The sequence below is a fragment of the Pipistrellus hanaki genome, assembly GCF_964339955.1.
Source record: "Pipistrellus hanaki genome assembly, chromosome: 1".
In the NCBI taxonomy this organism is placed as follows: domain Eukaryota; kingdom Metazoa; phylum Chordata; class Mammalia; order Chiroptera; family Vespertilionidae; genus Pipistrellus; species Pipistrellus hanaki.
Window position 1 is genome coordinate 32,485,491 of NC_140503.1, and position 13,430 is coordinate 32,498,920.

The following is a 13,430-nucleotide window of genomic DNA, read 5'->3' on the forward strand; positions in this document are numbered from 1 at the left end:
AGGTCCCTTAACTACTCTGTTAAATGGAAGAGAACAGCTCTGGACCTCACAGCCCTCCAGGCAAGGCTGACAGGAGGACTAAGTAAGATGATGCACGTAAAGTTCTAGACAAAGACTACGGGAAATATTGCAGGTGGCCATCTGGTTTGTCTACACAGGTTACTGGGCGCACCTGTCAAAATTTCAAAACCATCCTTTGTCCTCCTGCAGTAGGCAAGTTGAGACAGAACAACAACAACAAAAAAATCTGGATTAGACAGCAACATGGAGTAAGAGGTATGTCCACCTTGGCTACACACGTTGGCCTCTGGCACTCAGAAGTGCTCCGCCCTAGGCTGACTGAGTTTCAGGACTGCTGGTCCTTCTCTAGCAGAATCAATTCACTAGGCCTGGGAGGGTACCTACATGCAACTCACACGCCAGAGTCAACTAAGAACAGTGGCTGCTGCAGGGACTTCTGGAGAAGGCTTGGAAAGCTTGCCAAGGCTCTGTGGGAAGAATGCCACCATGGATTAGTGATGTCTGCTGGTGTCATGATTCAATACCCAGACCTGTCTGTTCAGCTGTGAGCTCCAGGTTGACATCAGAGTCTGTCCATCATTGTGGAAGTAGTAGGGAGAGTGAGAAACAATCCCCCCAAATCAGAGGTGAGGAGAATGACCCTGAATGGACCCAGAAAGTTATGACTTGAATAGGTTGAAACTCATGAGTCGAAAAGCCCAGAAGTAGAGATAATAGTGAAGAAACCCTGACCCTGTCTCACCCATGGACAAGGACTCAATTAAGAAAAACAAATTCCATACAACTCTGACTTGAAAAGATTCTGCAATTCAAAAAGGCTCCAACATGAAGCAAAAGTTTAACTTCCTTGGAGAGGTAAGGGACGTCTTCGCCTTTTAAGCATTTTAAAACTCACCGGCTCATCTCAAAGAGGAACCTGTCAGCCTTGGCCATCCGATCCAGCTCATGTTTATGTTCCTCTAGAAGGTCAATGTCACTTTTTTCAGGAACAAATTTCAAGAGCTAAACAGGACACACAATATTAAAAGTGAGGTGTGTAACTTAATTTTCTTCAGTAATTTTTCACCCTTTCAGTTAATTTGTCCCAAGATGAAAGTTTAACTTTTGATTAATTTATAAGCTCTGCTCACAAGTGATTGTTAAGATACACTAGAAATGACTAAATCTTTCCATTTTTACTTGAAAGTGGAAATTGGTGTAAGATTCATTTCTGGCCCCTTTCTGTTCCGTCCTGCCTCTCAAGCCAGATTACGGCAGTTCTTCACCATGCCTTACTTCACAGAGACCTTCTGAGGGCCCTGGAGATCCCACCCTCTCATTAGAAGATGGTATAAACAAGCTCCAGAGGGGTTAGCAAACTTCCCGCAGGATTACAAGGCAAGAGTGTGTCATCACCAGAAACAGAATCTGAGTCTCTTGATGCCCAGCTCTACCCCTTTTTTCTATTACATCATGCTGGGATGAGTTATTCTATGTGTATTTTCCATTCATTTTGCTTATCTAATTCTCTCTCTCTCTCTCTCTCTCTCTCTCTCTCTCTCTCTCTTCTTTATGTAGAATTGGATGAGAGGAATGAAGTGGGATTTCAAGCTTTTAAGTCCATACTTTATTTTGGAGGAAGAAATGACATGGAATGTGGAATACCATGTAAACAGAAATACCATTTAGAGTGGAAAAAGTACTTCTTGTGTGTCTGATTTCCTTTAAAGGAACAAATATGTGTACATGCGCACAGGCATGTGTGCTATTTTCTAGACCAAATGCCTGTGCACATTTAAATAAAATTACACTGACGCGGTGGGCCCCAAAGTCCTCCCTAGAACTTGATGCTGACATTGGGTGATCCATTTAGCGGGGTTTCAAATTCTGGATTTAACCAGGCACCTCAAAAAGGCCAGTCAGTATGTGTGTGACCAGCAGAGGAAGAGGAAGAGAAGGAGAACGACAGGGAAGGAGGCAAAGGGTCTGAGGGTGGAAGTGTACTCCAGGCAGTGCCTATCATGTGCCAGGGCCTGGCATGGGTGGCAGAGCACTTATGCAGGTGGAAGAGCAGCTGGACCAGCAGCCGGGGAGGGCAGCAGTGGTCAAGGTTGGGGAGTAGCTAAGGCCTGTTAAGAAGTGCAGTCTTGCCCTGACCAGGCAGCTCAATTGTTATAGGGGTGTCGAACTCAATCAGAGAAGGGGCCAAAATCTAAAATCCAGCCTAAATCGCGGACCGAATGGTTTACTGAACAGTCATAAACTGACAATGTCATAAACTGACAGCGGAGTGCAGTGATGACAGCGCGGTGCGGGCCACATTGCAAGGCCTGGCGGGCTGGATTTGGCCCGCGGGCCTTGTGTTTAACACATGTGGTTTAGAATATTGTCCTGATACTCTAAGGTTGCCAGTTCGATTCCCAGTCAGGGTACAAATAAGAATCAACCAATGAATACATACATAAGTAGAACAGCAAATCAATGATTCTCTCCTCACCCCCCACCATTCTTTCTCTCTCTCTCTCAAATCAATTAAATTAAAAATCCAGTTTTATTTTGAGGGTACTGGGATAAACCCAAAATCCTAGGTAGGGGAATGAGTCTGCATTTTTAAAAAGGTTACTGTGCCTGAAGAATGGAGGCAGAATTAGAAGGGACCGGAAGTATTAGGGGCTGGGATTAGATGGCTGATGCAGTAATCCGGGGGAGAGGATGGTGGCCTGGACTGGGCAGTGGAGATTCTAGAGCTATTTAGGGGGTTTGAGTAGGACTGGCCCGGCTTGTTGATGGATGGGTTATGGTAGATGAGAGTCAATAGGATGAGCTACAGGTTTCTGACTGCGGCAATCTGTAACAGTGTGTACCAGGGCACCCATGAAGAGAAGGCTCATGACGGGTGGGCGGGGAGAAGGTGAGTTTAGAGTTCCAAATATGGCAGGGGGAGCAAGAGGACAAGTAGGTGTGAAATCCTAATCTGAGAGGAAGACCAAGCATTGGTATTGGTTGTAATGTGCTTCGAAGTGAGTGAGGCAACGGGGACAGCCACTGAGGGAAAAAGAGCAGGGCTTCAGAGAAGCCAGCATTTAAGGGAAAAGGACAAGAAGAGGCACCTTCAAAGGAGGCTGCGGAGGGGCCACTGTGGCATCCCAGGACCAAAGGAGGAAGGCGTTTCATCAGGGAGCAAGTGCCATATGTGTCACACCGAGAAATCAAGAAAGAGAAGGACGCCAAGTGCCCTGGCTTTGGCAACAGGAACTTGGGTCCTTGTTGAGAGCAGCTCTGGGAGGTGAGGAAGACGACTGCAGTGAGTAGAGGAGGAGTGAAAAGGAGGTGAGAGGGGATAGACTTTCAAGAACTAGGGCTGCACCAAAAAAGAGAGAGGACAACAGCAGACGGAGATGTGGGGTCTTAAGAGGTATGTGTTGGAAAGCTGAGACTCAAACAACTTACATGTCAAGAGGCAGAGGTGAAAGATCTAGGAGAGGGCAGAGTCTCTAATCCAGCTGGTTCCTGAACGAGGGACACCCCTCTTTCCCGATGGTGTGGCAGGGGCGGGGAGAAGAAAGTGGATGCTGGAGAATGCATAGGTCTGATGGCCTGGCAGCTTCTGGCCACTTATGTTCCGCTGTCCCAATAGTGACAGTGGACTCCTCCTCAGTGTAAGGAGGGAAGGCAGTGGCAAGGGCGATGAGAAGGAAGAGAGAGGAAAAAAAAAGGCTTGCTTCCCCACCTGACTTTGGATTTGTACCTACTGGGCAAGGAAATTCCATTCTAGTCTCAGGCATTGCCCCCACTCATGATGCTGAGCCACAACTCTGTCCAGGATAACATGGCCACTAGCTCTCTTTCATCGCTCTCTTTCATGTAAGAGGAACATGCTAAGGGCACAGACCTTCTCAAGCACGGATAACAGACTGTGTGTGGAGAGTTTTAAGAGAAGAGTTAGACAAACACCTGGGGGTGGGAGAAAGGTATACATTCCAGGAGAGTGTACTGACCTCATCTGATTTCTGAGCTCAGGAGCTAAAAGCAGGAGAGGAGGAAATGAATGTGGCTCACATGCAAGTCACAGAGGAGGAAAGAGAGGCTGGCTCCAGCCCCTATCTGGGAAGAGTGTGATACGAAGGAAAAGGGAACAGGAGGAAGAGCAGATCAGGGAGAAAAGAAAGAGCACGAGACACAGAGTCACTGGAGAGATCAGGTCAGGGGTTCTCGGTGGCCAGATTCTGCTTCACAGACTGACTTTCTTACTTGTATTTATTTGAAGTACATTCTATTTGCATTGCAAGCCCTCTTGGCAGTATTTTGAAATCCTTTCCCTCAAGGAGGAATTGTGCTGGATGCAATTTCACAGTAAACAGATCTTGTGGAATTTAAACATATGACCTTGTCATTAGGGGCTGAAGGCCTCAAGACTAAGGCAGCTTTCTGGGGCTCTTCACTCTGGGCAAGTGACTGCTGAGGCAGACAGCTGCCCAACGGGCCACCTTGGGGTGGGGATGGCAGAGGCGGGTCTGATGGTCTACCGTGAGGGAGGGAGGAGCTGCAAAATACTCTAAAAAATGAATCGGAGGCTTAGGAATTACTTTTAAACTATTCATACACAGAGCATCCCAACAGACTTGGAAACACAGTCACTATTTTGATAACTAAATCAAACCTATACAAGGTTTCTCATTACAAAGTGTGCGGGTTTTCACCTCCAAACATGGCAGCTGCAGTGGCTTTAGGCAGGGCGGGTCCATTTGGGAGGAGACACTGCCTCATCACTCCTCCTTGCTTTGTGTCCTAGACCTTTCAGGACCAGTGAGCACCACTGGAAATGCACACGCAGACAGCACCCCATCGGGAGCAGCCCCGCCACCCAAGGTCACTGTTAGCAATGAAAATATTCTTTCCCTCTGCTCTTGGGCGCTGAGCACCCCCACAGATGAGCCCTCAAGTTCAGCCTGGATTCATGATTGCTTGTGCCCACAGTCAACTGTAGGTGTGCATGGCTCTTACAAACATGGACCTTTTGACCAAAATCACTCACGGTCCCGAGGACAATGAGCCAAGCAGTCAGAACAGTTTAGGCCCAGACCACAAGATAGGTAATAACCCTAGAACGTCTGCTAGCTACCGGCACTGTCATTTGAAGACACTGAACAAAGCTGTTGGACAGCATGCACAGAACGCGTTGTAAAAACACTGCTCGAAGAGAGGCTTAGGTCCCCACACCTTGACTTGCCCGCGAAGGATGATACAAATCATCTCCAAATACCACAAGCAAGGATGTGTGCTGACTGCGCGTAAACCCATCCTAGGCTTGCCAGCTCTGGCAACTGGATGTACTGCCACATACGAGGCAAGAAGCGTGCCACATGTCCTAGCCCCAAGGAACTGAAACCCTACCTTATGACATATGTGGATATTTAGATGTAGATAGTAGTGCTGGGGGTTTAACAGCGGCTTTTGTGGTTGTGGGAATGGCAAGCCAAGACCAAGACACAGACTATATTAAGGATTTAGCATGGGTCAGTTTATGTAGATTCTTGATATTCCTGTGAAACAGATTTTTCAGTAAATTTAATAGATATATTTGACCTACAAAAGCATAATAACATAATAGCAGCGGGAGGGACATGTTTGCCAAATGCTGGCATTGTGGATCCCAGGCCCCTGACAAACATTGTCACCTTGCTTCTCACCCATCATTTTGAGGAACATGGAGAGAATAAAGTCATAATTTCCTAATGAAAGCCTATGGAACCTGGGCTCAACCCCCTCAGTTCAGAGATGAAAACACTGTCTACCAGCAACGACCACTTTCCTCAGCGTCTCACTCCCTGCTGAGAGCTCGCCATCACTTGCGCTCTGAGAGACGTCTGGCAGCTCACCTGTTCCAGCATGTCCTTGGGCAGATCTTCCTGCTCATCCATTGTTAGAATTGCTCGTTTGATTTCATCATTGGATAATCTCAACCTGGAGAAGGAATATTTTGTTTTGTTAACAATACTGGTCTGAGTATTAAACTTTAATGGAAGATAATTCACTTTGCTACTCCAGCTGCTGACTTTCAAATACTGTTTTTGCTCAAAAATCTCTCAGTGAAAGCTTATTTCCTGACAATATTGCGCCTAAAAATAGTATTTTGAAACTGCTCTAACATTCTTTCAGGGCTTTGTAATGCTCTGCTGACATAGCGAACAAAGCTGTTATGTTCCTTCGCTTAGGGATTAGCAGATGAGAAGTAGGGGCAACACCCATACACACCATTCTCTTTAATATATTCATGAACTGCAGGTGACAGTGGAAAACTAGAATCTTAATGTGATTATATATGAGGAGTGTGTAAAGCTTGCTGTCATATTAAAATGCATTTAAATAAGTTTAGAATCTATGTTACTAGTATTGTTACAACAGTTAATGTAAGTAATAAAAAGTACAAGCACTTCACAGTTGAGGAGTTTTCACATGTTATTTCATCTGAACTTCAAAATAACTAATGGTTCACTTTGTTTAATAGAGGAAGAAACTGAGGCTCAGAATAGTTAAGCAATTGCCCATGGTCAAACATATAGAAAAGTGGCAGTATCTCACACAAACCCAACATTCTTGATGCTAAGCCCAAATTCTTTTTATAAATATTGCTTAGGGAAGGATTTAAGCAAAGACACAAATCTGTTTTCTATCTACAATAAACTTATATGATTTACTAATTTCATTAAGGATTTATGTCTTGATTATGTCAGAAAACCAAAGTGTTAGCTGTAAAGAGTCATGATATTAAAACATACTTTGCCCTCGTCAGTTTGGCTCAGTGGATTGAACATAGGGCTGTGGACAGAAGGGTCCCAGGTTCGATTTCATTCAAGGGAACATGCCTGGCTTGCAGGCTTGATCCCCAGCAGGGGGCATGCAGGAGGCAGTTTATTAATGATTCTCTCTCTCCCTCTTCCTTTCTCTCTGAAATTATTAAATATATATATATTTTTAAAAACTACAAAAAACGCTGAAACTGGTTTGGCTCAGCGGTAGAAAGGTCCCAGGTTCGATTCTGGTCAAGGGCATGTACATTGGTTGCGGGCACATCCCGGTAGGGGGTGTGCAAGAGACAGCTGGTCGATGTTTCTCTCTCATCAACGTTTCTAGCTCTCTATCTCTCTCCCTTCCTCTCTGTAAAAAAATCAATAATATATATATATATATATATATATATAAAACAAACCTACAAAAACGTACTTGCAGCCTTGGCCAGTGTGTTTAGTGGTTAGAATGTGCCCTCCCACCCCCAACACACACACACTGGAGGGACACAGGTTCAATTCCTGGTCAAGGGCATGTACCTGGGCTGCAGGTTCAATCTTTGGCCCCAGTTGGCGCACATGCAGGAGGCAACCAATTGATGTTTTTCTCTCTCTCCATCCCTTCCACTTTCTCTTAAAATCAGTGGGGAAAAAATATCCTCCAGTGAGGATAAAAAAAAGAAAAGAAAAAACCTCCTTCTAAAAATGTGTTTTTAGTAGACACAACCAATAGTCATAACCAGATTATTAGCTATAACAATAGTCATTTTTTTTGTTTTATTTGTAAACATCTGACCCAGACTTATTTTTTTAAAATCTCACTTCTTTACAAGCTAACACTAATGTGGCATATTAATTTCATTTGATCTGTTCTTCTAGTCTAAGACCTTCAAGAAGAATAACATTTAGGACTAAAGAGAAAGAAATAAACACAAATATGGAACAAAACATACAGCCCTCACAGGAAAAGTTTGAGGAGAGGGGACTTGACATTGGAAAGGCTAGTCCCATCTTGGCTGATACTTCTTGGCCAGTGAGATGTTGGAAAAAGTGTTTCTTTAGCCTCAGTTTCTTATGAGTAATATTAACTATACTTAAATAAAGGAGTGTGTGTAGAAGTGTATAAAGTGAAATAATACATGTAAACTGTTCAGCATAGTGCCTGGCCATAGAAAGGCTCAATACACTGTATGTATAGTCTACAAAGCGGACTTCTCTACACCAGAAAAAAAGGACAGCAATACTTATATAACCTTAATAGTCATGTGCAGTTATCTGAGCATTAAATAGCACATAGTAGGGTTATTATGAACACTTCCCAAAGTACTCTCATACTCATTATTTCACCATAGTTTCCTCTCTGCATACACTACCCATTAGGCCTGGGAGTGTTAAAATGGAATTAGAAGACGTGGTGTCTATTTTAGAGGTGGGAGAGTCAACCGATAAGCCGAGGCACAGGCACACACATAGTACAGGTGTTTGCCGTGTTCTCACAGACAGACAGACAGAGGGCTGGAGAGAGCTGGGTAGATAAGAAGGCCATCAGGGAGGAGCCCGCTCTGACACCTCTGGCTCATCCCCTCCTGTCGATTTTGACACAATCTCGTTAAAACCATCCATCCCACCATTTAAATGGAATGTTGTTTCATGTGCCAATAAGTAGGACAGGGAAGGAACACAAATTGGGGGATCCTAGTGTACTAAGACCACTCTCTTCTATTTCATGTTTTCATATCCAAATAGAGCCTCTAGGCAACACACTCAGCTGTCCACATTCTAAAACAAGGCCCACTCTACCGCCTTGTCCAACTATGGCAACATCAGAACTCCTGGGCTGTGGATGGCATGCTGGACCTGAGCAGACTTCTACAGACTGTTTTAGTCAGTGCCCCATAAACATGGTATTCAATGGAACAACATGAGGGAAAAGTCCCAAACGTAAGTGGAACAATTAGGCAAACTGGCCTGGGTGAAACAAATAACGGGAAAAACTATCCCAGCACTGAGGTCTCCACTGCACAGGCCCGGGCAGCCCTACACCCCAGGACACCGAAGGCCCTTCAGTCAGTGAAGGGCAAACACCACGGTGCAGGCCTGTGAAGCCGAGGAAGGGAACGTTAGGGAAGGTGGAAACTGCCACTAATGGAAACCAACTGGCTGTGGAAATGTCTATAGTCCTCAGGAGAAACGCTCGGCTTATAAGAAAAAAATGAATTAGTCCCCTGTCCTTTTCACACTGAGTCAAAGAAACCACGTTAGGCTGCAGTTGTGCTGAGTTCCTTCTGTTTTGCATTTAAAAGAAAAAGAGTTGAAAATCAGAGAACAATACTTGAAGTATCAGACATGCATTTCATTAGCTCCCCATATGGAGTGCAGAACTCCTTGCGTTTGAAATTGTATATATTTATGCTCCTCAACCCCTTGAGAGGCTGTCTGGACTAAACACCAGTTCTACTTCATAACAATTTTGGTTTCTCTTAATGTGGCCCACAAAGAGACCGGAGACTTTAATGGGTAGTACTTAAGAAAATCAACCTGTCAACATGCCGCCTTGTACGTGGCCTGTTGGAGCAGACGGAGAAACTCTACCTTGGGGAAAGCGGAGAAGGTATGCTGCCCTCCGGGATGGTTCCATCGGCTGCCGGGTTCTTAGTGTCATCTGTCATCACAGAATGAGCTGCTAATCTCTGTAATTTAAGGACCCTACCCGTTCTAGCCTTTTAATTGCTTTTAAAGCGCGGCAGCAGGGCTCTGGTGTGTTGGAGGGTGGCAACTTCTAAGACACCCACTTCAGCTTTCTTTACAAGGCAGGAAACAAACTGGCCATTTAAAAACAGTATTTAAGTCCACCTTGCTCAACTCAAGTATTTAAAAAATGTGCCAAGAGAATTGGAACATCCAGGCGTAATTACAGTAAGTGAGGGATGGACGGCTACCTCAGCCTTCGCTAGGCCTCGGTGGGTTTAAGCCAAATCCTCTGGCTTTAAAGTAGCGTTCTGTGGTTTACGACACCCTGGCTGCTGTGCTAGTGAGCATCTGGAAAAAAGAATGGCAGGACACTTCATAAACGTGCTTTTAGGTGGGTTCATTTCGCAATATAAGCCAGCTTTCCAGTTTCTTCCTGTCTTTTATTTTCCCCCTTTTGGAAGGGAGAGGTGTTTTGGGGAGCAGAGCGGAGTGAGTTTTTGACTGCCGCATATCACCTACAGACATTCAGCAGGAAAGTTGCTGCTTACCCTGCCCAGGGCCCGAGGAATGGGTTCTCATTCCATCCCCTTCTCAGAGTCCCTCATGGCCTGGAGCTTCTGATTCAAAACCTACCTTCCGGGCACTCTCTTCCTAGGAGCCGCAGTGACCCGGGCCATTCGTGCTGTGGGCACATAAAAAGGGCCTGTAACCCCCTTCCCGGCCCCTGGGCTGGGAAGGGCTTCCTTTCTGTTTGTCTGCTCAGCTCCAGGCGAGGCTGTGGCAGGTGCCTCTGACCAGAGAGTCCACTGACTTGCAGCGTGTGGGTAAGAAGCGCTTTGAAGGAGGACAGGCACATACACTCATTAAACAGGATACACCCAGACTTCACTGGGGCGGAATTTGATGTAATGACTACCTTGCTAGGAATTAAATTCCTAGTCTGCGAGATAAGAAACAGAGAGGGTTGCCACCCTTTGGAAAGGAAATAAGCAGAAAAGAAGGAAAACAGTAAGTGTGGAGAGGTAAGAAATCTTGACATCCACTTGAAAACGTTCCTACTCATTGTCCCCATGTACAAAATCAGCCTCCAGGTCCTGTACGGGGTTTCTTCATCTCTCTCAATGCTGTCCCTTGTCAGGTCTTCCCTGGGCAACAGAAAGAGGCTCCTATCCTACGGCTCCAGCCCTTGGCCCATTCCAGCCTGTCCCGCACATGGAGATCAAACTTGCAACCTTATTAAGACAAAGTGATCTCCTTCCGAACAAGCTGTGCCCATTTCCGATCTCATGGGGGCGTGAACAAGCCACTGGCGGAGCAGCTCCCACATGCAGGCATCCTGCCAGGTCCACTCTCAAAGGCCCACTGCAAGGCCACCCTTCCATCACCTCCGTCTTAGAGATGAGGAGGGCATGGCCGATCCTGGTGGACTCCTGCCTCACAAAGGCACTGGGCACAGATTGCAGGCTCTCCTGCCTGGTCTCATTCAATCCAAGTGACAACTGTCTGCTTCAATTACAGGCTCTCTTTACTAGCTGCTCAGACCTCTCCGGTGCCTTTTCTCCAGCTGCATGCCTCCTGAACTGCCTCCGTGCCCCCTGCCCGGGTAACAGTTATCACCCTTTGAGGCCCACTGTCCCTCTGACCTTGCTGAGCTGCCGTCTCCTTCTAGTCAGACCAGTCTGAGCCCTGAATTGTTCACAAGGTACCTCGCCTGTGTCACCTTTCTTCTCATCAGCATGAGCTTCCCATGGCAGCAGTGCTACCCTGAGTGTGGGTACATCCTATGGCACCCTGCAGGATGCCGGGCAGTAAGATGCTTCGAAGCAGTAACTCTCTAAGAAAAAATATCAAACACGCTCTCCCAGATCTCTTCCATTCGTTAAGCCCCAGGGTCCTTAATAGGTAGTAACACATTGCTGACGAAATGGGAAGAATGAAAGCAGGAGAACTGCTGACTGGTTACAAAAACTAAATAAAAAACAAACTAAAATGAAACTTGCTTAATTTCTTTTACTTTTACCACAGCACATACAGCACATCAGCCCTATATTTTACCAAGGAGGGAGTGGAAATTATTGACTATTGAGCAGGAAAGCAAGTGCTGATGGATCCTCTGTGGGAGGGAATGTTTGGAAGCTGATCAATAGACTGAATTACCATAAGGTCAACTGAGACTCAAAATTGCTTTGTTACGCACAATAACTTTTAATTATGCACACTGCAATAGCACTGATTCATTAAATTGTGTTTTAATAGATAAACTAACAGATATGAAGCAAGCTCTTAAAGCTCTCTTCCAGAGTTTAGACACATTCAAGTTCTAAGTCATCTTAGGTTCTGACATTTTTGAGGCAACAAGGGAATTACATACCACAAATATGAAATGATTCCTTCAATTAAGGGATGGGAAATCTGCCAACAAGATATGTAACATTATCTATAACTAATATAATTACCCTGGTTGGCATCTAGTACCGAGAATAATCTCTCTATAAGGAACTGGGTCACAATTTATAGTCCTAAGATCACTTAAGTGCCATGGAAATTCAAGAGTGACAGCTTCCTTGGTCAAGATGTTTTAAAGTATTCCTCCTGAAAATATAGGAAAAATTAAAAAACAAACAAACATTTCCCCCATATTTTCATTGTATTTTTCTGTTAAGAATGTTATTTGTAGCTCTTGCTGGTTTGGCTAGGTGGATAGAGTGTTGGCCTGAGGATGGAAGGGTCCTGGGTTTGATGCTGGTCAAGGGCACATACCTTGGTTGCAGGCTCCTCCCTGGCCTGGGCTCTGGTCACAGGGCATGGGCAGAAGGCAACCAATCAATGTATTTCTCTTACATCGATATTTCTCTCTGTCTTTCTCTCTCTCCCACTCTCTATAAAAATCAATGAAAAAATATCCTCAGGTTAGTATTAAAAAAAAAGTTATTTGTAAAAGAAATTGAAATAGCCCTGGCTGGATGGCTCAGTTGGTTGAGCTTTGTCAAGTACACCAAAAAAAAAGGTTGTGAGTTCTATTCCTAATCAGGGTAGTTATGGGAGGCAATCAATCAATGTTCTTCTTCCACATTGATATTTCTCTTTCTCTCTCCCTCCCTCTAAAATCAAAAAACATATCCTCAGGTGAGGATTAAAAAAATTGGAACAAAACAGACTGTGTACACCCAGAAGAAAAATAAGAGGTCTTCAATTGCTTTCACTGGTGTCTTCCTGAACATGTGATCAGGGAGCAAATGTGGGGATACGCAGGGCCTGGCCATTTAGACAGCGTTTCTTCTTCCAGAGGCAGAAGGGAAATGCTAGCTAACAGGATGGTTCATGTTACCTCATCAGTTGTATTAAAATTCAGGGATCTAGTGGCTTCAATTTCTCTTTCACTACAAAAAACATTTGGTCCCTGGAGTAATATATATCTGGCTAACAATCAAGCTTCTAGGCTGAAAACCAAGCAGCAGCTTTTTGTGTTAAAAGAAACTTACTCTAAGACCCTCTAAAAACTCAGGACTACTGCTTTCCCTCTTCCCTCTCCCTGAAAGAAAAGTCACCTGACACCAGCCTCAGTACATATACAGCATTCTTTCTGGAATGCAACCAATGGGACTTACACTTAAAGCCTCAAAGTTCAGGATTCTTTACTTCTTCATTCACCCCATAAGCATTAGGTATCTTTGCCTGATGTGAAAGTCCCCTTTAGAGAAAAGAAGAAACTAGATCCAGACAAGGTTACTAGAAATGCCCTACACAACCTGAAGCGACAATCAAATTCCAAATTTCCTTTCTTCTTTTCAAGTTCCAAGGTTGAGATGGTTTACCTACTAGTTATGAGAAAGATTTCTGAACAGGGCTGACTTAGTTACATTAGCATTTCATTGAGCTTTGAGATTTATATATTCTTTTAGTCATAAAAATGTTCAGAAAGAGCATGAAATCATATAAGCTTGAAGTATA

The 13,430-nt window shown here is 44.7% G+C and overlaps 1 protein-coding gene across 3 annotated transcripts in view; it reads right to left on the bottom strand.

Moving 5' to 3' along the window:
- Positions 1-13,430, bottom strand: part of DAAM1 (dishevelled associated activator of morphogenesis 1) — a 168,452-nt gene that overhangs the window by 18,637 nt on the left and 136,385 nt on the right. For all 3 annotated transcript variants that reach the window (XM_084894786.1, XM_084894787.1, XM_084894785.1), the window contains 2 exons: positions 5,880-5,964; positions 917-1,023 (listed from right to left, as the gene is read on the bottom strand). In XM_084894786.1, the coding sequence (XP_084750912.1) occupies positions 917-1,023; positions 5,880-5,964 (192 nt within the window). The remainder of the gene's footprint in view (positions 1-916; positions 1,024-5,879; positions 5,965-13,430) is intronic.